We start from the raw sequence: 26,957 nt of genomic DNA, 5'->3' as shown, positions 1-26,957 counted from the left end.
TCATACCGCACGCCTCTGGAACGCCCTACCTCACTACCTGAGAACTGAACCCATCTACCTAAGGTTCAGGAAGCAACTGAAAACCCACCTCTTTCCTTAAATTATCCTTCCCTGCCCTGCTGACCCGCTAGTCGTATTTGATTTTAGCGCTGGGATACCTACGGGTGACTACGCGCTCTATAAAATTAAAATAATAATAATAATAATAATAAGGAGGATGAATGGATGACTGCAAGGGTGAATGGGTGCAAGGAGGAGTGACTGGGTGGATGGATGAATAAGTGAAAGTATGGGTAAATGTAAATGTCAAATGTAAATGTCAAGGTACTTATAGAGCGCACTGTCACCAGACGGTCACCTTGCGGTGTCGCCTATGCGGCTTCCTGGCGCTGATACTCATACCGCTGTGGAACCCCTCCTGGCTTTCCCTGTGAAGTGTCCACTCCTGGGCACCCCCAGGGTGAAGCCAGGCATCCTCAGCGCTGTTGGTGCCGGTGTGGAGGTTAAGCAAGCTATTGCCCAGAGTTACAGCGTGGCACCGAGGCGAGAATTAACAGGTCCGAGAAAATTGAGCCTGAGACCCCGCCGAGGCGGGAATCGAACCCTGGTCCCTGGCCAGAACTCTGCATCAGGGTCTGCCGCTCTAACCATTGAGCCACACTCCTCCACTGGGTGAGAGGCTAAAAGGCTGGATGGATGAGTGAATGGATGGATGGGTGGAAGAGCGGATGGATGAGTATACCGATGGATAGGGTGAAAGGGTGAATGGATGGGGAATGAATGGATGAGTGAAAGGGTGGATGGATGGATGAGTGAACTGATGGATGGATGAAAGAGGATGCACGATGGATAAGTTTGCAAATGGTTGAATATGGATGGGCTTAATTATATAATATTGCGCGACTTCCTCCGATGTGTCTGTAAAACTTACCTTTTGTCCCGAAGTTTTGTCCTGAATTTTGACCCATGCCAGTTGGTCACCGTACGTACTCCATTGTCCTAAATGGAGCTCCCAACATTCCCAAGTTCTAATACAATTCCACTCTTAGGGGCCAATCATGACACCTTTACTGGGTTTCATTGCTTTACTACACACATTTTCCACCTGCTTGGCAAAAGTTCCCTCATGTTTTCTCCGATTCCAGGCCTGTAACTCGTGGTGCCCGCGGACCGTTAACTCCATCCCCCGATCCTCCCCATGTAGTTGCGGCCACCTCATAATCAGGCCGTTAATGGGTCTCTCAATAGGAAGCAGGAAAGGCGGCTCTGCCTCCCGCCTTGGCTGCGCCAGAACAGTGAATAAAATGGGAGCTTCTGTTTCCAGACTGTCCAGCACATGTTGGGAGCGCTCAGACGCATCCAGAAATGTAAAGCAAACACACTGCCGCCAGTCGCAGGGGAAGCTGGAAGAATGCAATATGTATGGCAACATTTAAAGACGTGGAACAAGTTTTCATCAGTTTTCATTTAAACCTTCAAAATGCGTGTGATTTGTGGTCTAAGCAGGCAGTATGTTTGGGTCGGGTTCAGCGAATGAGGGAGAGAGCTCTGGACGCGGTCCAGGGCTTGCAATGGGCGGGGCGCGCTGCCTGACAGAGCCCGCTCCGGCGCTCACCGTGCCTTCTCATTCCCTTCCAGGACAACATCGCCCTGTTCCTGCGAGGCTGCAAGGAGCTCGGACTGAAGGAGTCACAGCTGTTTGACCCCGGCGACCTCCAGGACACGTCCAGCAGGGCTGCACTCAAGTAAGTCCCCGGGCTCGCTGCGTTATTGGGCTTTTTCATGTGGGTAGGGGAGTGTTGTGTTTATTTGAAGGCAGTGCAGCTCAGACTGCGCACCGTGGCTGACAGTGACGGGTCAAAGGTTGTGTTCATGTCACATATTGCGTGTGTGCAGCGAGGCATTGTGTGTGTTGTTTCTGCGGCCAGCGCAGGTCGCCCTGTGTTTTCTCTCCGCTGCCAGCGGCGCAGGGGGGCAGTGGGACCGGACGGTGTGCGCGGGGGCTCCCGGAGCTCGCTTTCCATGCCGTCTGAGTTTCCTAACATTGTCTGCTGCGAGATGTTTTTCTTAAACACAAATGTTGTCGAAGCAGCCTGCGCTGGCGCCGTTCGTGCTCTTAGCACACGGCGTGAAGCGTGCGTGAGGACTGCGGGCTTCCAAGCAGAGGTTCGTGCGCTCTCCAGCTCGAAGATAGTGTTAGTTGTAGGAATAGCTGTTTGAAGTCCCAGCGCTGTCTTTGAAGCCCGTGTCATGACTCACGCAGACCATCTCTGGCACGCCATGACTTTGATCTGGGAGTAGTATTCTGAGAAGCAAGCAGGTGATTGCAGGTGGTCTGTCTCACATACATAAAGACATGTTAATTGCGAACTAAAAGACACTTGAAACCGACCCAACGGGCCCATCCGATCCGGCAGCAAGCATCTGTTCTCGCAGAGTCTGTGCAGATGTAGACCCGGGCTTTACTGAAGCTGAGTGAATGGTCGATGCAAACCTACGGGCTGTGACGAGTGGCACTAAAGTCTCGTCGCCACTGCATTGCCAACTTTAGTTCTTTCGCGCCAAGAGGCGCTTCCTATGTCAGGAGGCTGAGGTTGGTGGAATCACCAAGCACCGACGGGGGCTTCTAGGCAGGTGGCATATTTTTGCGCCTACAGGTTGTATGTGGCGTGCTGCAGAGATGTGATGTTGGATCGGATCCCTGGAGGGAGGGAGAGGAGGGGGGATGGTTGGTCTCTGCCTCAGAGGCCATTACTGGGCCTATTTTTGCAGTTTTATATAGCGCTAACTCGACCCGTAGCGCTATACATGAACACCAGTTGCATTGCAGAGGGGAACATTCATGTTTTTAGGCACTGTGAGATAAGTGATTTGCTCAGAATCACAAGATGCTTGAGCCTCCCTCCAGACTCGAGCCTAGTTCCCCAGCTTCAAAGTCGGCCGCTGTAACCGTTAAGCCACACCCTCCCCCAGCTGAAGCAGTGAAATTAATATAATTCCTTACTAGGAGCGCTGTTAGTGATGAAGCAGGGTTCTGTAGCTCAAGCTGTCCCACTGCCACCCCATGTTCTTTGGGTATTCAATGGCAGTCGTTAAAGTTTTGTGATTTAAAAGCATATGTCAGCGCTCCAGAAAACATCGAACCAGTGCTCTGGAGAGGTGCTCAAGGCAGCCAGCGTGGGCACTTACTTGTGCAGCCATTAATTACCTAATTGTTGCTACCGACAACATGTCTGCATCATCAGAACGCAAGTGCAGAAATGTTTTGGTCAGAACACGGATGCGAAAAGATCAAACTCTTTATTCCAAGAACATTGTTTTACGAGCAATAATTTTGAAGAACACAGTGGGACTTTAAACATGTTCCTACATACAGATTTTTCTGCAACTAGACCGGGGGTTTAAAACCGTTTCTGTAGTAAAAGCTACCATGAAAGCTACTTATGTTCAAGGAAAATTATCCCGAGCTACTGTAAGTGATGTCAGAGTCCATCCAAGACCGTTACAGTGATCCCATCAGTGATTAGGCAGGGTTGTCAGCAGTAAAGTAAAAGAACACCAACACTTTGGAATGCATCTACATAGGTAATACATAACAGCTGTAGCTGCAATTCCCCGGCACCAAGGTAATATGAGTAGTACATTTCTCCAACTCAAATAATAGCTTTACATTTATTTTGAAAATGGAACCATTTTTCTCGAGAACATCAGCTTAGCAGTTCTCAAAATATACACATTTTCATCTCAAATGCTTTTTAATTTTAACATACAAATAATAATATAAGCAAGCACAGGCTTTCGTTTTAGTAGCCTGAGATGCATTCTTGCGAGCTGCTTACATGTAGCTGGAGAGCTACTGGTAGCTCACGAGCTGCTGGTAGGAGACACCTGAACTAGACAATTGTGAATAGAATACAAAAATATCTATGCAATGTAAATGTCATGGTACTTATAGAGCGCACTGTCACCAGACGGTCACCTTGCGGTGTCGCCTATGCGGTTTCCTGGTGCTGATACTCATACCGCTGTGGAACCCCTCCTGGCTTTCCCTGTGAAATGTCCACTCCTGGGCACCCCCAGGGTGAAGCCAGGCATCCTTAGCGCTGTTGGGGCCGGTGTGGAGGCTAAGCAAGCTATTGGCCAGAGTTGCAGCGTGGGCCCCGTGATTAGAATACGCACCGAGGCGAGAATTAACAGGTCCGAGGAAATTGAGCCCGAGACCCCGCCGAGGCGGGAATCGAACCCTGGTCCCGGGCCAGACCTCCGCATCAGGGTCTGCCGCTCTAACCATTGAGCCACACTCCTCCTCCAATGAATACTCAAACTTTAAAAAAAAAATGAAAGCAACCAAAAATTGCTTAAATGTATTGCGTTTCAATCTGAGCATATGGACACCAACATACATACATACATGTATGAAAAAAATCAGCTAAAGCAAGAGGATCACAAAAACTCTGTTGGCTGGGGTCCTTAACTCTTTTGGGGCACGTGTGAGGTATGTAGAGGCCTGTGTTGTACCCACCAGCTGTGTCCTAGCCTTGCAAGTCCTGTAATTGGAGTTGTGAGGACTGAAGATAGCCCTTCTGAACCAGGGATAGAATAAGTGTGCTGCTGTCATGCCACTGGACGGCCAGGGTAATGAAATACTACTGTATTCCTGTATATGCGTTGTGTGTTCCTGGGACCCTTACTCACAGGTTATGGACACAGGTACTGGTAGGCTCTACCTCTGTTGTAGCTCACTGCTTTACAGCGGTCCTCTCTCCTACCCGTCTCTGCTCAAAACTGCCCCGTTTCCTTCTCTTCCCGGCCCCTTCCGTCTTCCTTCCTCACAGCAGACTGGTCAGCCAGTGTCTTATGGGGTCAGGGTACCCCTCGTCTTTGATCTGCCCTAGGATCTCAACCACGGCTCCACAAACGTGGGTCCAAAGGGGTGTAAATCAGATTTGTAGAGTTCCTACAGATTCTTATTCAGTCATATCTGCTCCAGCATTGTAGGTCTACCAATGCTCATGCTTGGGTGCCACCAAAACGGCCTCACTCATCCACAACTTGTTTTTAAGAAACAGTTCCATATACCATTTTGAAAATAAAATAAACGACCAACAAGGAAACAGACCTCCTCCTCCACAGCAAGCCTTGGGATATATTTCTCAGTGGCTGGGATAGTCTGAGGCGACCCACAATGATCAAGAAGAAATTATACATGCTTTGTTTGTTTCCTCTGTTTGTTTCACTGCTTCTTGGGGCTCTCCTCAGATGCATGTGTTCGCTAGTAGATAGTCTGACATCAGGTGCTCAGTACGTGTGGACTGCTTCGGGCCTTGTCTAATAAATGCACTTCAGGTACACAGAAGCAGTAATTTACATTTATTTTCCCATTGAGTATGGTTTTTAAATTGGAGACATTTTCAAGCTGTAGCATGCAGACAGCCCCTTTGATAGTCCCTATGAGGGGAGCCCAGGTACTCTGGTGTCTCCCTCTCTGTGAAGGTCAGCTGAAGGGCCTCTCCAATAATTTTAAAATGGGCACTTGCCGTGTTAGAACCAAGGTTTACTTTTACCTTTTTAAGCTTGACAATTTTCAGATACCACCTGGAAAGACCTCGATAGGAGCATCGCAGCGCTTTGCAAATTGGGAAAAGCAGTGGAAAAAAGAAAATGATCAAAGTAAATTTAAGAGAAATAGAAGTATCACCTTTGTTTTTAATATGAGTATTACACAATATGGAAAAGCAATAATAAGGCAACCAGATGTTCGCTTGTTGAAGGGATACTTAGTTGAACTAAAAAGGATGAGGTCTTCAGAGTACATGCCCGCAAAATGAATGTAGAAAGTTCCAACATCTGGAGGTATGCATGCATACATTTCGACACAGTATGTCACTTGGGAATCTCAGCGAAAGGGGATAAAAAATAGTCTACAGAAGGGTGAAGTTGTGATGCAAAGAATGTGGGAGAGCTGTGCGTTTTGTGAAGGCAGATTTACAAGGTCATGCTTTACACATGAGAGAAAGCGGAGGCCAAAATAAGGCCTTTTGTGAACAAAAAAAGAGAGGGAGCGATTCTTATTTGTACCAGGAGGGAATGTCCGGTCTTGGGTACAATTGTATTTGTTTTCATTTATTTGAAGAGTTTTATAATGTGTGGACATGACCCATCCAGGTCTCAGAGCGCAGAACAATTGCAGACAAGGTTTACATATAAAGTGAGAGGTAATCAGTTATAAGTAATAACAGAAAAAACTGCAGAGCAACCATCGGGCAGGTAGATTCATGATCCGATATTATCACCATGGGTCAACCAGAAGCATTCATCAGGGTTAATAACAGAGATATTTTTTCCAACAGAAACCTTTTCATTTTTATTTTTAAGGCGGTTGTCGAGGGGTTGGCTCTTTTTGTGGGTGGCAGTGAGTTCCATATTCTAGTGGCTAAGCCAAAGAATGAGCGGTTGTATGTTGTCTTTTTGTTGAGCTTCTGCTGTTTCAGCAATAAGGAATTGGCGCTTCTTAAGGAATGACTGCCCCAGACCATTCTAGTTTATTGGCCAGGTAAATGAGTGTTGTGGTGTAGACCCTTATGAGTCATGCAAGCTATTTCCAGCTGGGTCCTTGCTTCAAGCGGGAGCCAGTTTAATAGTTTTAGGTCTGGACTGATCATATTTTCTAGATCCCTTGACTAGTCTACCTGCTGAAGTCACCACAGCTCTTAATGGTACTAACCTTTTTTTGGGAAGGCCTGCAAGAGCAGCAATCCCATAGTCTAATCGGAAAATGACATGGGATTGTACTGCCAAATGAAGGTCACAGGGGGCTAGAGAGGTTTGATTTTCTTTAGCATGCTCAGTTGGTAATTGGCTCCCATGGTTTTTGTGCTGATATGATCTTGCATATTCAGATATTTGTACAAAGTTATACCAAGTGATCTCATGGAGTCAGTTATGTTAGGGGCACAATTGAGAGCTGTACATTGTTTGAGCCATTCCTTTATGGGGAGAGAGCAATTGTGTGGTGGTGATCAAGAGTAATTCTATTTGGAGGGCATCAAGCATGAGGTGGTTGCGGGTTAGCCACAATATGTAGGAAGGATCACTTGAGGGTGGTCTTATTTTTGGTTTACCAGGTAAGACAAGGGGAGGTTTCAGTTTCCCCGTAGGTACCAAAGATGGACTTGTGTGATGCATAGTATTTCATGCTCAAGTTCACTGGATCTTTTTCATACATTTTCGCCATCTCATATCTTGTCCAAATGGGAGAGTGCTATCACCATCAGAGGCACGCATGATGTTAGACCTGGCTACTAGCTGTAGCTTAGTTCCTTCTTGCCTGTCAGATAAGGTTGACTTTAGAATCCTATCTGTATTAATTCTAGGTTCTTTCTTGCACAGTCCCAGGATTTGCAAGTCCTTTGCTTGAGACTAGATCGGAACCGTTTCATCTGTGTTGTGCCTCATTTCTGAAGTTGTGCTGTCGGGCCAAGCGTTTGCTTTTGTTTGCCTGCTGCAGAAGCATGAACCTTGTGTGTCAATTTTGAAGTCATGGAGTCCTTTTAAAGGACAGGTTATTAGGATTTAGTGAAGCCACTTCTCACTGCCCTGGAGGAGCCGCTTGATATTTGAAGATTAGAGGTTTCTAAATGAAATTCCTACAGTGCTTTCCAGTGATAAACATATGTACACATGCAGCAATTCATCGCAAGCTCACTTAATTCTGAAGAAGACAACGCCACAGCTTTGAGGCGCCTTGCATGGATCACCAAGAATCATTCAGGATTCCATCATTACAGAAAGTGTGGCTTGCAGCAAGGACTTGGGGGCAAGTTTCATGACGTAGCATTGTAAATGGAAGCGACTATCGTATTAAAGCAGGAGTGATGGGCTAGGCTAGATTAAGGAATTTTACAACATAGTAGAAGCACATTTTTTATCTCCCAACTCTTGTGTGTGAATGAACTTCTTATGCAGACCATATGTCCCCTTACCATATGTTCCCAATGAACCACAGGGTTAACTGGGAACAGGCCTAGTGGTGCCAGACCTGTGCTAGAACTTATAGCGGGACTGAGCTGTGTGCACACAGGGGTGTGAGAAGAAGATGACATTTATTATAAGCTACAGTATTTATGATTGTTGCAGATTTCCGACTTTTTGGAGATTTACAGTGGATCCCTGGAGTAAACCCGGAGTTATGCATTTCCATGTGTACCTCTGTTTTTCCATGCTAACTCTTGCATGATGTGTGGAGAACAACCTGCAGTAGAAGGTGGTCTGGTGGAAATGGGTTTTATTTCTTACTCTGCTAAAACAAATCTCTCCATTGAGAAATCCCTTATTTCGCCCTTTTCTATGGTTTGTTTTTGGTGCTTGTCTCAAAAATATATATGAATACACACAGACGTCTTTCAGTCAAGGTCAGGGAGTGCAACAAAATGCGCTATCACAAATACACACTTGTGTTTAGGGTCTATATATCCCTTGGTACTGCGAGTTTATTGAGGTAGCTTTTTGGGACATGTTCCCAGTAACCCAACCTCATGATATCTGGTATCCTGATATTTTTGTTCGTCCTAGTATGCACGACCATTGTGCATACATGGCTTGGTCTAGGGGATATTATAAGTTTTGAGACCCGGAGGCTGCCTTTGAGTTCTGGAGGAGCTCACCAGCATTCCCTTGCACTGCCACTAGACTACTGTCTGCGTTGCCAGGCACATCCATTAAACGGTGGTGGCAGTGTACTTTATGGTATTTAATTGAGAGTTGTAAAATGGGCCTTTTTCTGTTTAGGAAGATTGTAGTGCTTATCAGCCCCACTTGTGTAAAGGACTGGTGGAAAGAAGTACCCAAAAGCTGCACTGATATCCAGAGTGATTTTTTTGTGTTTGTGTGTGTAAGTGATGCTTTTGGTGGGACTGTGTGTGACATGAGTGTACTTCTGGCCAGACCAGCACGGTCCATTTTAAAGGGCTCCTGGTACAACATTGCACACAATGAGGTTGTGGCTTAGCCTTCATGGACAAGAAAGAGTATTTCTGCCATTCCGGGCTTGCAGAAAACAACCCCAGACAGTGAAGCGTAGGAGATTGAGATGTGGCTATTTAGAGAGGCATTTGCGACCATATAGTGGAGGGCCTGCATTGTTTCTCTTTCAGAGCACTGGCATCAGGGCTGATAGTGAGTAGGGGGAAGTTAGCAGATTATTTTAGGCAAGGCCTACCTTTTTGTCTTTCTCCTAGTGCTGCTCTCAAGAGAGATACTAGTAGTTGGGTGCAGAACTTCACATTTGATTGTACTGATGTCGTGCGTTTCCAGTTAAAAACACCCCTCCTCGCTATCTGTTGAGAAGAACCCTTCCAGAGACCAGGACTTTATCTGCTCCACTGAGTTGGAATACACATAGAAGAGGCTGCCCCAAGCCAGTTCCAGACCTTTGACAGGAAGATCCTGGTTTCCTGCATGGAAAATAATTTTGAATTTGGCACCCACACTTTACCGTTTGTTTCCTGTTTCGTCATTGACCAAGGCAGAGAATTTCTGGCTTCCCTTGCCCCCACGATAAAGGTCACAGTAAATAAGGTACTGAAATCATCCCTTTCTGCGGAGAAAGTACCATGCATTTGGAAGCAGGCCAAAATTCTTCCACTTTAAAAAAAAACCTTCGGCTGACCATAACGATCCCTCCAACTATAGGTCGATATCTCTCCTTCCGGCCCTCTCAAAAGTTCTAGAAAAAGATGTAAATAAAATAATTTCTAATCACGCAGAAAGCCACAATCTGCTGCACCCGTCTCAATCGGGGTTTAGGGCTAATTTTAGCACTGAGACGGCCCTCCTGGAAGTGACGGAGTACATCAGAGAAAAATTGGATCAGGGCGGCTGGGCTGTCCTGATATTACTCGATCTGTCTGCAGCATTTGACACTGTCCCGCACGTAAGACTCATTGACAGATTGAGGAATCTGGGAATTGGTGGGATAGTATTGGCCTGGTTGGACTCTTTCCTGCAGGACAGAGCCCAAGAAATGTGGCTTTTGCTCCCTTTTTAGCCCTCATGCCTGGCTTGAAGGTTGGAGTTCCCCAGGGCTCCATTCTCAGTCCGACCCTTTTCAATCTGTCCTTGTCCCCCTTGGCATCCATGGCAGGGGCAAATGGCGCTAAGATTATATCCTGCGCGGATGACACACAATTGATTTTCACCTGCGAAAAAGGAGCTGACTTCTACGGTGCAAACATCAGAGCATGTCTGACCATGGTATTTCAGTGGCTCAAGACGAATCAGCTTCAGTACAATTCGGATAAATCCGAGATTGTCTTCTTTGGTCAACCTGAAGTCAGTAGTTGGAAAACATGGTGGCTTGAAGAATACTCACCTCCACACTCGGAGCAATCATCTTTGAGAAACCTTAGTGTTTTCCTAGATAATGCACTTTCCTTGAGGTCCCAGGACCAAGGTCTGGTCGGCACCTGCTTCGGCATTCTGCGCATGCTAAGACAATTTCTTCCACTTCTAACACTAGAGACTAGGAAAACGGTGGTACAGGCATTGGTGACCTTAAGACTGGACTACGCAAATGTCCTGTATTTGGACCTTCCCAGTTGCCTTGTACAGCTCCTGCAAGTAGTACAAAATGCTGCAGCTAGGGCAATTCTCAGACCTAAACCCAGGTCTCTTATGTCGCCCCACCTTAAATCCCTCCACTGGCTACGATTGGAAAAAAAGGGAGCAGGATACCTTAACAAACGAGCTAACCGCTACAATCCAACACGGTCCCTATGATACTCTTCCTCCGAACTTGCCCGTACACCCAAGGTATGCTTGGCCCGTGTGGGTGGCAGATCATTTGGTTTCCTGGGGACCCAGGCTAGGAACAAACTCCCGGCAACTCTTCGGGCCATCCCAGACATTTCAGTTTTTAAGAAACATCTGAAAACATGGCTTTTTTTAAACTTAGCGTCGTTTTTCTTGCTCCCCCAACCGCTCTCTGTCAGCACCGGGACACTCTTTGTGAGTGACTGTAACTCTATAACAAATTTGGTTAATTCATTCATTCAAGGGGTTACTCCAACAGAGTACTCTAAGAAATCCTGAGTTCAAGGGTTGGTGTCTTGTATAGCCGATCTTCCAGAGGTGATGAAACTACCCGAAGCCTGCAATATTACTGAGAGGTCTGCCTATGATCTTAGAGCTGCTGGCATGATGAAAGAGGGGGAAAGAGCTTTTGGCCCCTGCAGGTAGACGGCTGCCAAGAAGAACCCTAGTTGCTCTGCCCAGAAGTGATTGAGCAGCCTCAGAAATTGCAGACTGCTGTGGGGAGTATAATAGGTGCCAACCTGAATTTGCAGGAGGTCTTCGGTCTTCCCTGACCTAACCAAGTCACCTAATTAGTCTACAAGTTGTGCAATCACTGCTGTGATCTCAGTATTTTGCAAATAAGAGTAACCTGAAGTACCTGCAGCTATGAGCAACCATGAGCTGAGAGTTGTGAGTAACCGTTACCAGAAACACCAATAGCTATGAGCGACTGCTCCGATGCCCTGAGAGGGCGCCATTGGAGTCAATGGTTCAAGCAGGCATGTTGCGTGAAGACTATACCAGATGGTATAGTCTTCACGCAACATGCCTGCATGCCAGCAGAACCCCCATACAGATTGAAGGTGGCGTGTGAGTTGCTGATCAACTTGCTGTTGCACTGAGAGTCCAAAGAAATGGTGGCTGCCCTTTGTAACTCAAGAATCCCAGGCACACTGCCATCGCATCCAAAAGTCAATACCTAGGTAAAGCTGGAACTCCCCTCACTCATTGAATTAAGAGGGTTGGGACAATGCCATAACTATAAAGACTCGGTTCTGGGACATTTTGTAAAGCCTGACATATAGGTCACAGAACTAGTGAAAATGCTTATGCATTCAATAAGTGACCCTCCATCTCAGTTAACTTTACACCGCATTTGTTTCTGTGTAGAAATCCCATGCTATATGTACAGAACTGTAGGCCCTTGTAATAAATATGTATAATATTGCATTTTAGAGTTTATAAAAGTATTCGCCTTTTTCTAGGGTGACCAGGAGTCCCGGATTTGCCCGGACAGTCCCGTTTTTTCGCCAGGTGTCCGGGCAGATTTCAAGATATTAGGCTCATGTCTCGGTTTCTAGAGAGGGTCAGCTGAAAACAGTGGGAGGTATATATTTGTTTTGCAAAGCAGGGATAGTTAGTAGCTGTTCTAAGAAAGTAATTTATTTAACTGGCTTGCTACTGGCTTTAAAAATTGCATTTTATGTATGTTTTTACCACCTATTCTGTAATTTTCCGCTGAGGAGCACTGTCACTCTGTGCGCTCGGTTGCAGTAAAATTGTAGTCTTTCTTCTATTTTTGTGAAATTTCCCAGTTTTTGGCTTTAAAATTCTGGTCACTCCTACCTTTTTTACAAAAAGAAGCACTGGATTGGCAGTAAATACTGTCTGTTGCAAAAATGGTGAGTTCTGAGTCTCTGTCCCTACACCACCTCCCATAGAATCCTTATCCTGCTGACTTTACTACCACTGTTGGAGTCCAGTAACCACTGCTAGCTCGATCACCCTGGAAAGGGTTCTGAAATACCTTGTACCCACTGTATTTGTCCCTGAACTACAAGTCTTATTAAATAGATACTTTAAACACGGGGAAAGTTCCTAATCTACTCATCCAGAGAAGGTTTAGAATATCTGAAAATATTTGAATAGAGTGAAATTTCCAGATTACAGCCTCACCTCAGAAGCTGCACTTACAAGGAAATAGGCAAAAAAATCTAAACATGACTCGGGGATCAAATACTCATTCATACTTTCCCATAGCTGCATGCTCTACACTATTTAGGGACCCAATACAATGATTCAGCTATTGACATTTGTTGATGATTTTATTACCACACATACTAACTAGCTCTTGCATAAGCATTTTAAAAAAAGTACAAATATGTGAAGGAAGGTCTAAAATATAATTTAATGTTGTTTTGTCACTTCAACAAGAGACACAGTACTCCTCTCTAGGTCTATAATGCTCTCACTGGAAGATATGTGTATTATTAGCACTAATGGAACGTGTCCTTGTACCCAGGGCCGGCTTTAGTGCTGATGTTTTCCAGTGCCTAAATCTTTTTTGGCACCACCTAATAACCACCTTCTCCATGGATTGCCTCACTACCACCCTCCAACATTGCCTCTCATCTCTGTATAGCCCCTCTCTCACTTGCATTTCATTTGTTTTATAGCGCTACTCATACCAGTGTAGGGTATCGGAGCACTTTATATCACACATACGTTATACAGAGACAATGAATCATACGTTTGTAAATCAGTCCATAGGAAATGTTAAATAAAACAACGAGGATTACACTGTGTCGAAATCACATGTCATCTAGAATAGAAGGCAGTATATTTTAAGAGTGAGTTTGGTATGGAGAAGCACAAACTCAGAATTTAAATCATACTACCAGGCTTTGAGTTGACTTCAGTAATAAGAATGTATTTCCACCCATCAAACCCTTTTTAGCAACATTAAGATAATGAGAGTGAGGAAAAGAACATAAGATTCTAACCTATACGATGCCATTTGCATACAGCTCTTTGACAGTTCAAATGTCATTGTCCTATATTACGATTGCAATTTCGAAACTGCAAGTAACAAAAGGATCTCTGCTTTCAAAAGCAGTAACCGACTGAGCTTGCCACATAAAATACAGTTCTGTGATCTGCATGAAACACGTTCTTTCCAGCAGGCATATTAAACCTCTGGGCTACTGTATGATGAGGCAAAACTGCCACAAGCGAAAACTCTGATCCCTCTCCAGAAGGAATATTAATCACCAGAGTCATCTTGACATCGTTATTGTTGCTTAAAAACTGCTGGACACACAAGGAACTCTGCAGCAGGTGCTTCTAAACCCATAAGTTATTTCTAAACACAGCACCATGTGCGGCTGCACTAGTCACACCTCCCTAATGTCAGCCCTGCTGGTACTATGGTTGACCATAGAAGTGTACTACTATGAAGCAGATTGGGGTCTGATTAGGTTTGGCAGGCTGCATCTACCCCTTAACAAATGTGACTAGCGGAGAGGTGCCTCCCACTCTTGACCATGAAGGCCCACTGGTATCCCATAATAGGGTATTATTGCTAATTACAGTAGACTGGTTTGAGAGCTATATGCATCCTATATTTGCATGGGATATATGCATTAAGTAGGCAGGGAGTTCTCAAGCCCTGAGGAAGACTTTTGACCTATGCAGGCATAATAATTGGTTGAAACATGTTGGCAAGATATATGTGGTTAGGTGAACTATCATTCTCAAATTTGAACCAAGCAGATTTGTTTTTGAAATAAACCATGTGTACCTATGGAATAAAATGAAATCCATTGGGTATACCATTAGGTATTTTTTAATTTGACATATGAACCCCTGCGATTGTCCTGAAAAAAAAATAATCTCTCTTTTTTGGTCGAGTCCACCAGAGTGTTATTACCCTACCCTGGTGTGGGGGGTTGTCGAGGATGAAACATGCCACAATAAGTTGTGGGTGAGTTGAATTCTCAGATCTTTTTTTATCCTTTTAGGTTAGCTCTTTATTGACGCGAGTGTAAATTTCACCACAGCTTCTTCAGTACTCTAGCATTTTTTGTGATTTCTTTCAATAGTTAGGCACAGAACTAAAATGAAAAATATGTATAGAACCATAGTTAGAAAAACATGTAACCCCTCCTAAGTAGGGGTAACAGCAATGTATCAAAGTGCAAATCTTCTCTCCCCAGGGTTGGTCAGAGGAATAACCAACCCCAAAATCCTTGCCTGCAACAGTAATCTGATAAACTCCATTTAATAAAATACCTTTCTATGCACGCTTTAGCAAAGTATAATAACAATCCACTCTTAAAGGTCCATTAGTTTTAACAAATGTTTTCACAACAGCTGTGCCAGGCCTACTGCATGTGTTGTATCTTTTAATAATAAACAGATGTCTATAGCATCTGACAACTTTTTCCCATGAACAAGTGAGGCCTATAGCCTTGATATTTGGCTTGATCCCGTAACCATCTCAGACCATTAAGAATCATAAAATTATACACAATTACACTGGAAAACATTACACAACCACTCCTAGGTCTGTTTAACAAGGTTTATGACAGTGCAAATCTTCTATCCCCCGGATTTGCCCAAGATGGTAACCAATACTAAATCCCTTTGCTTAATGTGGTAGTCTGTGAGATTCCATGTTACAAAACACTTATTTTACAGCTTTCACACACTGTGAAGAAAATGCACTCTTAACTGCCTTTTTGCAGTTAACATTTGCTTTTCTCAATGATTGTCAGGCCTACTGCCTTTGTTGTAACTTTGCATAATAGATCAGGGCTCTGGCCTTGATCATTAGCTTATCACCTTCATCACATTAGTCCTGTTGTATTGTGCATAAACTTTCCCCACAAAGCAAAAAGTGCAATGCAAGCACTCTTCTGTTCAATCAAATGCTCTACTTGGGGAAGATAAACATTTGGATGGAGCTAAAGCCACCCCTTCAGTCGTGCTTTTCAGTGCTCTTTTTCAGTTTATCACATAAGGCAGGGCTCAAAAAATCCCAAAAATGGTACTAGTCCTGCAGGACTAGTATCTTAAAAAAATGTCATCGACCTAACTGCAACCTACTTGACCTCCATGCCTGAAAGTGGAGCAAATGTGACAAGATAACCAGATTTAAAGGCATCTTTATTGCTCATTAACTTTGTGAGCAATAAAAATGCCTTTAAATCTTGTTTCTTGTCACATTTGCTCCGTTTTCATAGACAGAGGACAAAAGTTGGTTTGTTTTCCTACTCGCCCAGGTGAGTAGGACCTAAAAACAGCTCGACCTTGTTAAATTTAGCGACTATGCAAGCGGTGGAGTGGAATTTTCGAGCCTTACATAAGATTTTGTGACTGCTGTACTGGCAGGCTGGACCTAAACATAATGATGACCGACCATTTGTGGTGATATGTAATGGTGACGTGGTCAACACTCAGTGACCTCATGTTGCCCAGAGCACTTTCAGCAAAAATTCTATGCCACAACAGCAGGGCCTTTGAATGTGGCTGTGTGGCGACCACCAGCCTGGCAGCCAGGCTGTTGGTGCTTGAATGGACACCGTTAGTCTGTGCTGCAATTTTGCCTGAGGGTGTGCCAGACTGTTATCCACCAAACAATCCGCCAGTGAATCTGTAGCTTAGATTTGATAGGACATATTTCAAGTAATATGTTATTTTTCCTATCTGTTATTTTTGTGCGCAGTAATCAGACGCCTAGGTTTGGTTACTTAAACTTTCACTCTCCAGGTGGCTGCGCTCATTGTACTGGCCTGTTGTGATTGGCCACGTCCATAAGGTTCATGTTCGCAGAAACCTCTCTGTGTAAACGTTTCACTTTTGTATCATTCTCACTGCAGGGCACTTGTCACTGTCAAGTGGCAGGTTTATTTTTCTTTCTCATTTCAATATATGAATCTACGGTGATCTAATGCGTGAAGGAATTTTACATGGACGTGTTCAGCAGGCTTACATAACTTTATTCATATTAGGATTACAGTGGAAAGAAAAACACGTGGAAGGCAGGTTTATTTTTCTTTGCGTGCTTCCAGTGATAGATGAGCAATCCTCCTAGTGTGAAGTATGTACACCATCTCATACGCCCTTCCGGTATGGGTCTTGGAGACCTAAACATGGTATCTGGCTGGCATAAACTGGTACTGGTTGATTTCTATAATCAAAAAGCAAGTTTACCTTCTACCTGTCAATACAAAATTTCCTTCATGTGCGTTACATTTGGTTGGTTCTATTAAGGACATCACTGTTCTTCTTTACTACTCACATTTCCTGCATCAAAAACAGTAAATAATTTTTAAACGTTGAATACAAATGACCAAACACCTGTACACGCTAGTGATTTTTTTTGTATGAAGTCATACAATCTACCAACCTAGTAGCAGGCCATATTCGATGAGTCCTGGTCATACTTCAGCTGTTTTTACTGAAAAGCACAGAAGATCGCAGTCACTCTTATGATGAAAACCAGAAAGTTGTTGCTTAAATAGAAACAGTTCCTGGAAGGTGAATTCCAATAGTCGCAGAATTTCTATTTTCTCATCAAAATAAAACTATGATGCACAAATAAAACATTAGTTAAAATGTTGTGAAGGCTAATCCTCACCTTCCTGATTTGTGAATAATCTAGAGCGCTTATCACACAATTGAAAGAGATTTTGTATTCAGTAGCAAGACTGCAGAATCAGTAATGACATGTTGAAAGCATGTCAGTCACATTTTGTGACACTGAGAGAAGAGTTTGTTATAGGAAGTTCTAAAGAGTGGATTGCTAAAAACAAGCCTGTGTCTTTTGCCAGTAGTAGTGTGCAAAGCATGAGGCCCACCATAATTCCCCCCGCCAGTCATATTATCCTTTTTGTTGGCCGCCATTTGTATCTCCATGTCATCACAAAGTGGTGTATTAGGAGTGCACATCCTCAGTGAGGACGATGCACTCATGGGGATTTGCATTTACCAGAACCAGTTTTGCATTATTTTGTTGTAACCATTTAAATTTTTTTGGGTTGATGTGTTCTAATAACCTGCCTATGTATTAATTCATACAACTCCAGCTCCTGAAAAAATGTTTTCAAGAGATACTTTGCGATACTCTAAGTTCCTGGGTAATATGCAAGTCATGTTGTGACGTGAGTGTTCCGTGAAGGTATCTTCAATAGTGTCGGGTTGTTTATGGAATAGTGTACTTTAATGCACATTTTTCAAAGGAGTCATGCAATGCAGAGGGACAAAACTGTTAACTTCACCCGGTCCTGCATCACTAAGAATCACCAGCAGTAGGCATTTCAGAATGTTACCTTGTTTGATGATGTCTGATTAGATTTTGTGACATCTTTCACTAGCTGCTCCCTTTATTAGTTTGTGTTTACCGTTCTTGACAACATGGCAAATGTGGTCATCCTACTTGGTTAGTAATTGCATTACCTCTCTTTTAATCCATTGCATTGATCTTCCTCATTAATTCCCTGTTTGGCATTTGCGCTTCCCCATGTATTCGGTTTTTGTGTCTTGTACTAAGAACTGCAACCTTGTTGATTATTGTAGAAATTCAGATATCGATTAACTTGATTAGAGCATTGTCTCCACGTATTTGAGTGGGCTGGATCTCACAGTAGACTTGTTTCTCCCCTTCTAATGCTGTGAAGAAGTCCTGGGGCTTTCTCCATGCTGTTAGGAGGGTCATAATCTAGTCACCTCCTCAGTTGCTATTTTCACCCTCCCTTACCCATCCACCTTCCCAAGCACATCACGCTGCATAGCACGGATCCCTCACGAGCCCCATATACACTTTGCGCCCCATAACGTCTCACCAACTGTGCTGGTCATACCATGGAGCTCACAGGCACACATACCTACAACATCATTTATCCCCCCAACATCTCAAGAAAATCAGCCAAACGATTCAGGCACAATTTTATAAAACTTCACCCTGTAACGCTCATCGCTGATCCCTATTTCTCACTACACAACAGGAACACAACCATTGATATAATTTTCCACACGAAACGACGAGCCCAATGGAGGAAAGCATTCCTAGCCTTATTTACGATCTCCTCAACTAGGAAAACCGCGCCTGGTCTAGCTATTTGTATTTCCCTCTCACCGCTCTTCCAAGCGACAGCAACCATCACCATCTACAATAACGGACCAATCCTCATGCAATCTACAGACCGTAGTTTAAATCTCCTGGATAACATCTTCCCCATTATTAAAGAACAAGTGTCTAAACCCCAAATTGCCACACAGGCTACTCACACCACCAGTACACAAGATATCACATCACCAATCCCTTCTGACAGCCTAGCTCCACTACTACCCCGTCCATTACTGGCATCGGAATCACATGCCACCCAGGCTACTCATACCACCAGTACACAAGATATCAAATCACCAATCCCTTTTGACAGCCTTGCCCCACTACTACCCCGTCCATTACTGGCATCGGAATCATACCCTACTTTCACCCAGACTACCCCTCCCAGCAACACGCATCACATCACCGCAACAAACCCACACATTTTACTTCCACCCAGCACGACTGAGCCAGCATACACACCCCCAATAGATATTGAATCCCCTCTGTGTACGATCATAGCTCTCCCCGTTAACATCATCCCTTCCATAACCTACTCTCCCGCTACTTCATCTTTGCTGCACAATGATATTCCTAACACGTACACCCCATTCCAGCCCCCCCCAGGTCAGTCGTTGGTACATAATAGGACACCCCATTACCACTTAGAAAACACGCCGCCCTCAGATCACACATCGCACCAAATTACCTTACCACACACACACCAGCCAGCCACACCCACAATTCAGCCATCTACATCTGCAACTCATCCATCTACATCGGTAACACTGCCTCCAACTCTACTTATACCTGCACCTGACCTCAGACCTAACCAGACCACTTCGCAGCCATCCACAATCATAACGCAGCCACCCACCCCATTCATAACCGCTCCAGACCCCAGACTGGATGAGATCATGATCGCACTTCAACAAATCAAAGAGGAACTCCAAGCTTTTAAAGAGGTGATATCGAGACAACCATGGTGCACTAGGTCTACAAGACCGTCTAAATCGAGTGAGCTCCCGAACCACCTAAAATTCACCTCGAATCTTACTCTACCCAGGTGGAAATCACTTCCATCCTGTAATATATCAACCTGCCCAATTTGAAGCACCAATCCGTTTTCGGAGAGCGATCTACTTTCTCTACTACACTCTTACGAATCCTCCCTCATGAACCCCATAGCTTCCACTTCAATGACCATCCCAACTATCCCCCCCCAACCCTCACAGGTCCACTAAACACAACACTAGAGGAATCATCAACAACAACCTAAGAAGAGTCCCACTCATTCAGGATCACACTTCATCCCTCATCACACCTAGTCTTAAATGTATACTCCTAAATTGTAGATCGGCCTCTAGACACGCAGCGGACATAGCTGACCTCATTATCTCACAAGAACTGGACCTGATAATGTTAACCTAAACCTGGCTAACGGAATCCTCTGCGCCAATCATCGACATTCTAGTACCCCCAAGCTACGACATAATCAGACTGGACAGAATTGTTGATGAGACAGGGGGAGGTATCGCCTGTATACATCGTAACAACATCTCTGTTAACAGAGACAAATCCCCTGTATTCCCCTCTTGCGAATACATATGCCTCGACATCACCAGAAATGGCAAACCATTATGCTTGTTACACATCATCTATCATCCACCTGGTGACAACCTCATCATCACTGAACACCTCCTGGATATGGTCTCAACGAACACCGGGCATCAAAATACCCAAATATTCCTTGTCGACTTCAATCTCCATTGGAACGACCACAACGATGCAGTGGTCAATAGTGTCAAAATGCTCTAGACCTCACCCAAATTTGCAACAGCCCTACACATAATAGAGGCTCAATCCTGGATTTAATAATCTCCAAAAGTGATTCCATTCAGCTTGAGTAGATCCAACCTTGTGACTGGTCAGACCATCATATTACCACCTTCTTTATCAAGGAAAAAGTGAAAATTAACTCGGTTCAATCCACAAGACCAAAAGTATGGAAAAGAGACGTGAAAAACTCAACCGTAACATATTACCTTCTTCCAGCTACAACCTACTTCTGCCGCCTGCAGGTTCTTCCGAAGTCCATGATCTCACCAACCACTTTCTCAATTCCATGACCTCGATAATAAACGAGGTAGTCCCTCTTCAACTAAAGAGTCACCACAAAAGACTCTAAGCCCTGGTACAATGGTCTACTCAATGAGGATAGACGGTCTCTCGGAACTTCTGAGCGCAATTGGAGATCAGTCCCATCTGCCAATCACCTCAAGATACTAAGGAAAAAGAGAAATGCATATTATAGAAAGATCAAGCTCACTAAAGCAGACTTCTTCAGCCACCAACTAGACCAAGTAAGAAATCGTCCAAAAAACGTTTTGAATTAATCAAAACCCAATCGAAGGATGCACCTCAACGTCTACAAGACAAAGTCCGCCCGCAACCCAACTGTGAAGAATTTTCTGCCTTCTTTAATCAGAAGACTGACCACATCAAGAAGGATCTCCTAATCTTATACTTGGGTCCTCATACGAAAACCTCCCCAGCACTCCCAATTGCACCACACCAAATCCCTTCAAAGTTTGACCTAAAAAATGACGCACCTTGGTCATCCTTTGCTACTTACACTGAAGAAGCTATATGCAAGATTCTAAGTGCCCTGAAACCTGCCAATCACCTCACCAATCCCCTCCGCGCAAGCGGTGTTAAAGACTTACCTTCACTGCTTCTGCCTCTCTGGACCAAGATCATTAACAGTTCTCTTCAACAAGGTTGCATCCCGGACACCCTCAAAGTTGGTTAGGTATCACCCATTCTAAAGAAACCCACGGCTGACCCTACGGACCTAAACAACTATCGCCCTATTTCCAATATTCCTACCTTGGCCAAACTATTGGAAAAATGTGTACACCATCAACTGACAAGGCATATTGAGCACTTTGACCTTCTTAACAAACACCAATCAGGCTTCCGAGCAGGTCACAGCACTGAATCAGCCATGACACACATAATTGATGACGCGCTACAAATACTTGATCAGAACGACGCATGCCTACTCATCCTGCTAGACCTCTCCTCAGCCTTTGATACGGACAAAAATGAGAACTTGGTAGATCTTCTGAAACATAGAATGGGTCTATCAGGGTCAGTGCTAGACTGGTTTACCTCATTTCTTGAAAACCAGACACAAAAATTCAAGGTCAACAACACCCTGTCCAAACCTGTTGTTGAAAATAGCAATGTGTATGTACATAAGCGGCGTTCATTTGTGCTCACAGTACCCCTTGTTTTAAGCAGAACAGATATCACTAAAAATACTGACTGTGTTATCCCGCTAGCATAGACCCATGCACACACGTACACGACAGCCATTTTAGGTACCATGGTCTCTCAGTTTGCGATCGATCACCAGCGCCCCTTCCCTGACCCTGCAAGCTTCCCCCATGCACCCTGACTGCCCCCGCTCTCACATGCACAAGTCATGAGCCCTCCCCTCCCGCATGACTCTGTCTCTGAGAATCACACCCCGCGCCTGACCAACACCTCCTTTCCCTCCATGAATACCCCTCCTTTGATGACCTCTTCCTCTGAACCTAATTGACCACATGGACCGCTGGTCATCCCTTAGCCTGAGGATACAGTTTATTGCCCACTACTGTATGCACTCGCCTCTCTTGAAAGTAGCCACTATTGATCATGACCACCCCACCCCCTGAGATTCGATCAGGCGCACACATTCCAAAAGGAATCAGCAGAACACTCAGCTGCGTGACAGCCCCCTCCTATTGTATGGAGGATAAGGGCCCCTACTGTAGCCACGTGTTGGAATATCTTCACACTTCACAATGTCTTGATTGTAATGAAGGATGTGTGTGCCATAAACCTGTGTATAAAAGACGAAGCTTCAGAGAAACTTGTTAGAGCACCTCCCGAAGACACTATGCGAGTGTCCGAAATGACATGTTCTCCTCATGAGTAATAAACTCTGTTCTTGTTTTCCTGCTTCCAGTGCCCGTCTCTTTGTTTGGTAATTATTCAAGATGGGAAATAAGAGTCGCCCTGCACCAGCAGCCTGGGCATCGGGTGCGATATGGGCAGACTTTTCTACACTGTCCCAGTAATGTTGGGAGTCCCGCAAGGGTCCTCACTATCCCCGACATTGTTTAATCCTTTCAGGGAACCACTCACCGAAATGCTACACGCGTCTAACATGCAATATCACATGTACGATGACGACACACAACTATATCTTAGAAGTCGTTAAATTGCTTAACACAACGCTTAGGAATACCCAGACATGGCTGGCAGAAAACTATCTCAAATTGAACGCCCTAAAAACCGAATTCCTCCTAATAGCTCCACCCGCCAAAGTCTCCATAATGCAAGACTGGATCAAACATCGTACGGCACTCAACGTTCAACCAACCATTGTGACTCTGCAAATGCACTAGGAATAACTCTTGACAGTAACCTCAATATGCAAAAACACATTAGCAACGCAACAAAGGGAGCAAACTTCCAGATAAACGCACTGAGGAAGTTGAAACCCTTCCTGCCAGTCAATGACTTCAAGCTGGCAGTACAAGCTCTAGTTATCCCTCGAGTGGAGTATGAAAGTGTCTCTCTGTGTGGCCTTGCAAAAGCTACAACAGCACCTCTAGAGCCTCAATAAATGCTGCAGCGAGACTCATCACTAGTTCGAAAAGAAGTTCCCACATCTTCCCAGACTTATAATCCTTGAATTGGCTACCACTGGAAGCCAGAATTCATTTGAAAATAGCGTGTATGACGCATAAAGCTATGCATCACAATGCACCCAGCTATCTGGCACAGAAACTGACGATCTCTGGTGAGATAAGATCTTCAAGAAGTGTGGAAAACCTACTACTGAAACCGCAAAGATTCAACAAGAAGAAAACATATAAACGAACCTTCTCAGGGATGGTGACCAGGATATGGAATGCACTACCCCCAGAAATCAGACTGAACTCTTCTACTACATCTTTCAAAAAGGAAGTAAAATCGATTCTCATGGCAAAATTCACCTGAGCATAGACTAAAGAATTTTCGAGACCAAACGTACCCTCGCTACTAATTCTTACTATGACAAGGGTCCAACTAGACAACCTAGACATTATATCTACCCTTTACTTGTTTCAATGGGATTGTTCTGTGTTGTAACCTACTGCTTTACTTTTACAAGATGTTATGTATACGTGTTTAACTTGCATTTATTGTTTGTATAAGTAACCTTACTTATTGTAAAGCGCTCTGATATCCGCAAGGGTCTTGTTCGCGCTCTATAAAACTTTCAAAATAAATAAATAGTAACGGTTTAGTGAGCATTTGAATATGTGTGGTACTTAAGACATTGGTAAAGGCCTCAGCTGTTCTTTTCAATTAATAATATATTAACAAAGTCCTGATCGTCCAATTGTAAGGAGGGGATATACCACAGGTCCGGACCACAAACAGGCAAACACTCCAATGAAATCCAGGTATGCGGGCTCACAAAAACATGATAAATGTATTCTTTCATCAAAATGTGCAGACCAGTATCCGCCCCAGACACATTTCGATTGCCTCCGCGATCTTTTTTTATTTTGTATTAATCTGAACCAGCTGCAAATAATGCAGTGTCACATTTTTGTACATTACTTATGTTTACAACCCTAGGTTTAATAACATTAATTAGAATTAAGTTGACTCTGCCTTGCAGGTTAGGGATCCGTTTATATTAGCCTTTCTGCTCTGTTAAATTTGTGTTATGGTGTTAAATTAGGTGCCCAAGAATATTGTTCTCCAGTATTAGGGGTGTCTTTCATAGATTCACATGCTTGAATATTCCCCGTCGTCGAAGTGGGAGTCCCACGGTACATAAATAGCAGTAATATATGCATGTATACATGAGAAATACAATAAATAAAATATACATACATATAATGCAATAGAAAAGTAACCTTGAAAAAGTACCATAGAACAGAATAGGCCCATTGAAAAGCCCAAGGGAGAAGTCACTTTAGTAACATATTAGAGTCCTTACGTGTTGGTCCACATTCCAGCCAATCAGGCTGTAGCCTCCTCTAGAACCTTCTCCTCAGAAGCCCAAGTCCTCAGATTTTCTACCGCACGTCGTGTGAAGGGAGTCTCCCTGAGCTCTGCTCAGTTTTCACAGTTCTAGCTGTTTTTTCTCTTCAAAAATTTCATCTACAAAGAAAACCTTGTTCAAGGCCTGTCCATCCTGTGGTAAATTGCGTCTTTTTCATGAGGACCCACACAGTAAGTGCATTTACTGTCTTTACCCGGATCATAATGCCTCTACCTGCAAGTTCTGTCGCACTTTTCCCCCTAAGACTTTGAGGGATAGAGAGGCCCGTCTCCTTCTATGGTTGCAGAGGTTGAAAACTTCAGAAAATGTGGTTTCTGATGCTGAGAGTATGTCATCTGGATTTTCAAAATCCTCACAGAAGCGTGGGTCTGAGACCGAAGTACCCTCTCCTTTTCTAAAGAAAAGTAAAATGTTGGGGTCTTTTAAGGATGTCTCCCCACAGGATTTGCTTCAGGGCGCGCCTACGGGACCTGGCTCTCTGGCGAAACCCAAAATTATGCCCTCCTCTTCAAAAACGGGCACCGGCTCGTCGACGGGCTCGTCGACGCGTCCGTCGACGTCCTCAGCAACCACTAAATCAGTCACGGTCGTTTCTACGTCGACGACCACTTGTTCTCTGTCAACCAGCTCCGTGACGACGACGACCATCTCGTCGACGAGCAGCCACGAGGTGAGGCCCATCTCTTCAATTATAAAGATCTCGTCGACGATCAAACCGTCGACGAAGAAGTCCTCGTCGACGCGCCTTCCGTCGATGGGTCCTCCGTCGACGAAGAATAAGCCATCGTCGTCGACGACAACTCCGACGACGGGATCTTCCTCGTCGACGAGTGCTTCGTCGACGCCTGCCTCGTCGACACCTGCCTCGTCGACGGCAACAACATCGTCGACGGTGACCGCTCCGTCGACGGCTGGTCCGTCGACGGCAACTTTATCGTCAACGAAAGCATCTTCGTCGACGGCGAAAACTGCAACTTCGTCGACGACGCCGTCGACGACCAAAAAATCAACGTCGACCAAGAAATCCCTGCCAATTCATACGCCTGTTTCTGCGGCAGCGGCACATGATCGTCAGAGTGGTGCTAAGACTGTGGAGATCTCGTCGACGGGCTCGTTGACGTCGCACCAACCTTTACAGACTACTACCACTTTTAGAGTAGTTACGGCCTCGTCTCTCAAGTCTGTTCCACTCATTCAGTTAAGTCCGATAAGGAGTGGATCTCAGCCTCCGGACAAATTACTCCTGTCTGGAGAAGAGGAATCAGGAAATGACTCTGAAATAGATCAAATTTATGAACCAGCATCCAGTCCTTCTGAATTAAACATTAAATGTCAGGAATACACTGACGAGGATGAGGATGAACATACTAACGTCGAAGATGGGAATGAACTTTTTCCACTTGATGTGGCAGAACCAACTACTTACGAACAGGTTACACAAATTCCTTTGTCTTTGGTACAAAACCTGCAACATATGCTGGACGACTACAATCGTAGGTTTCCACCATCATTACCTACTTCTCCAGCGCCACAAGCGCCCCGGCAGTCTCCGACGCCTCGGCCAAAGTCTCCGACACCTCGACCTCAGTCTCCAGCACCCCGACCTTCGTCTCCAGCGCCTCGACCTCAAGCTCCGGCGCCGGTTGCACCTACGTCTCCATCGGGTGTTGGTTCGGATCATGGGAACCAGACTCCTCATGACACTGGAGATAATGACACCGATGATGACATGCATGATTGGGACAATTATAGGGCACAGACGCCTTCTACTCCACCGGCATCACCAAGAGCTTCTCCACCAGTAGATATCGCAAGTTTTCATAACCTTATGGTTCGTGCTGCAAAAAGGTTTCACTTAACAATCGAGGCACAACAAACAGATTGTTTTCTTTACGATTTTAAGGACTTACCTCAGAAACAAACCCATACCATTCCTATCATAGACCACATATGGGAAGAAGGTCTAAAGTTAATGGAACGTCCAAACTAAATACCAGCTGTTCTGCCCAGATTGGACAAAAAATATAAAGCGCCTCCTTCTTCTCCGGCCTGTTTAGTTTCCCAACCTAAAGCGGATTCAGTGATCACTCAGGCTGCACAAAAGAGGTCTCGAAATCCGGCCATACCTCTGACATCTCCGCCTGATCAGGATGGCCGAAA

At 44.6% G+C, this 26,957-nt stretch overlaps 1 protein-coding gene across 1 annotated transcript in view; it reads left to right on the top strand.

The window, feature by feature from the left end:
• Positions 1-26,957, top strand: part of LIMCH1 (LIM and calponin homology domains 1) — a 990,782-nt gene that overhangs the window by 563,218 nt on the left and 400,607 nt on the right. Inside the window, exon 4 of the mRNA XM_078678256.1 lies at positions 1,639-1,745. Coding sequence (XP_078534382.1) covers positions 1,639-1,745 — 107 coding nt within the window. The remainder of the gene's footprint in view (positions 1-1,638; positions 1,746-26,957) is intronic.

Source organism: Lissotriton helveticus, chromosome 2_2 (assembly GCF_964261635.1).
Source record: "Lissotriton helveticus chromosome 2_2, aLisHel1.1, whole genome shotgun sequence".
Lineage (NCBI taxonomy): Eukaryota > Metazoa > Chordata > Amphibia > Caudata > Salamandridae > Lissotriton > Lissotriton helveticus.
This window is presented reverse-complemented; position numbering and strand designations above follow the sequence as displayed.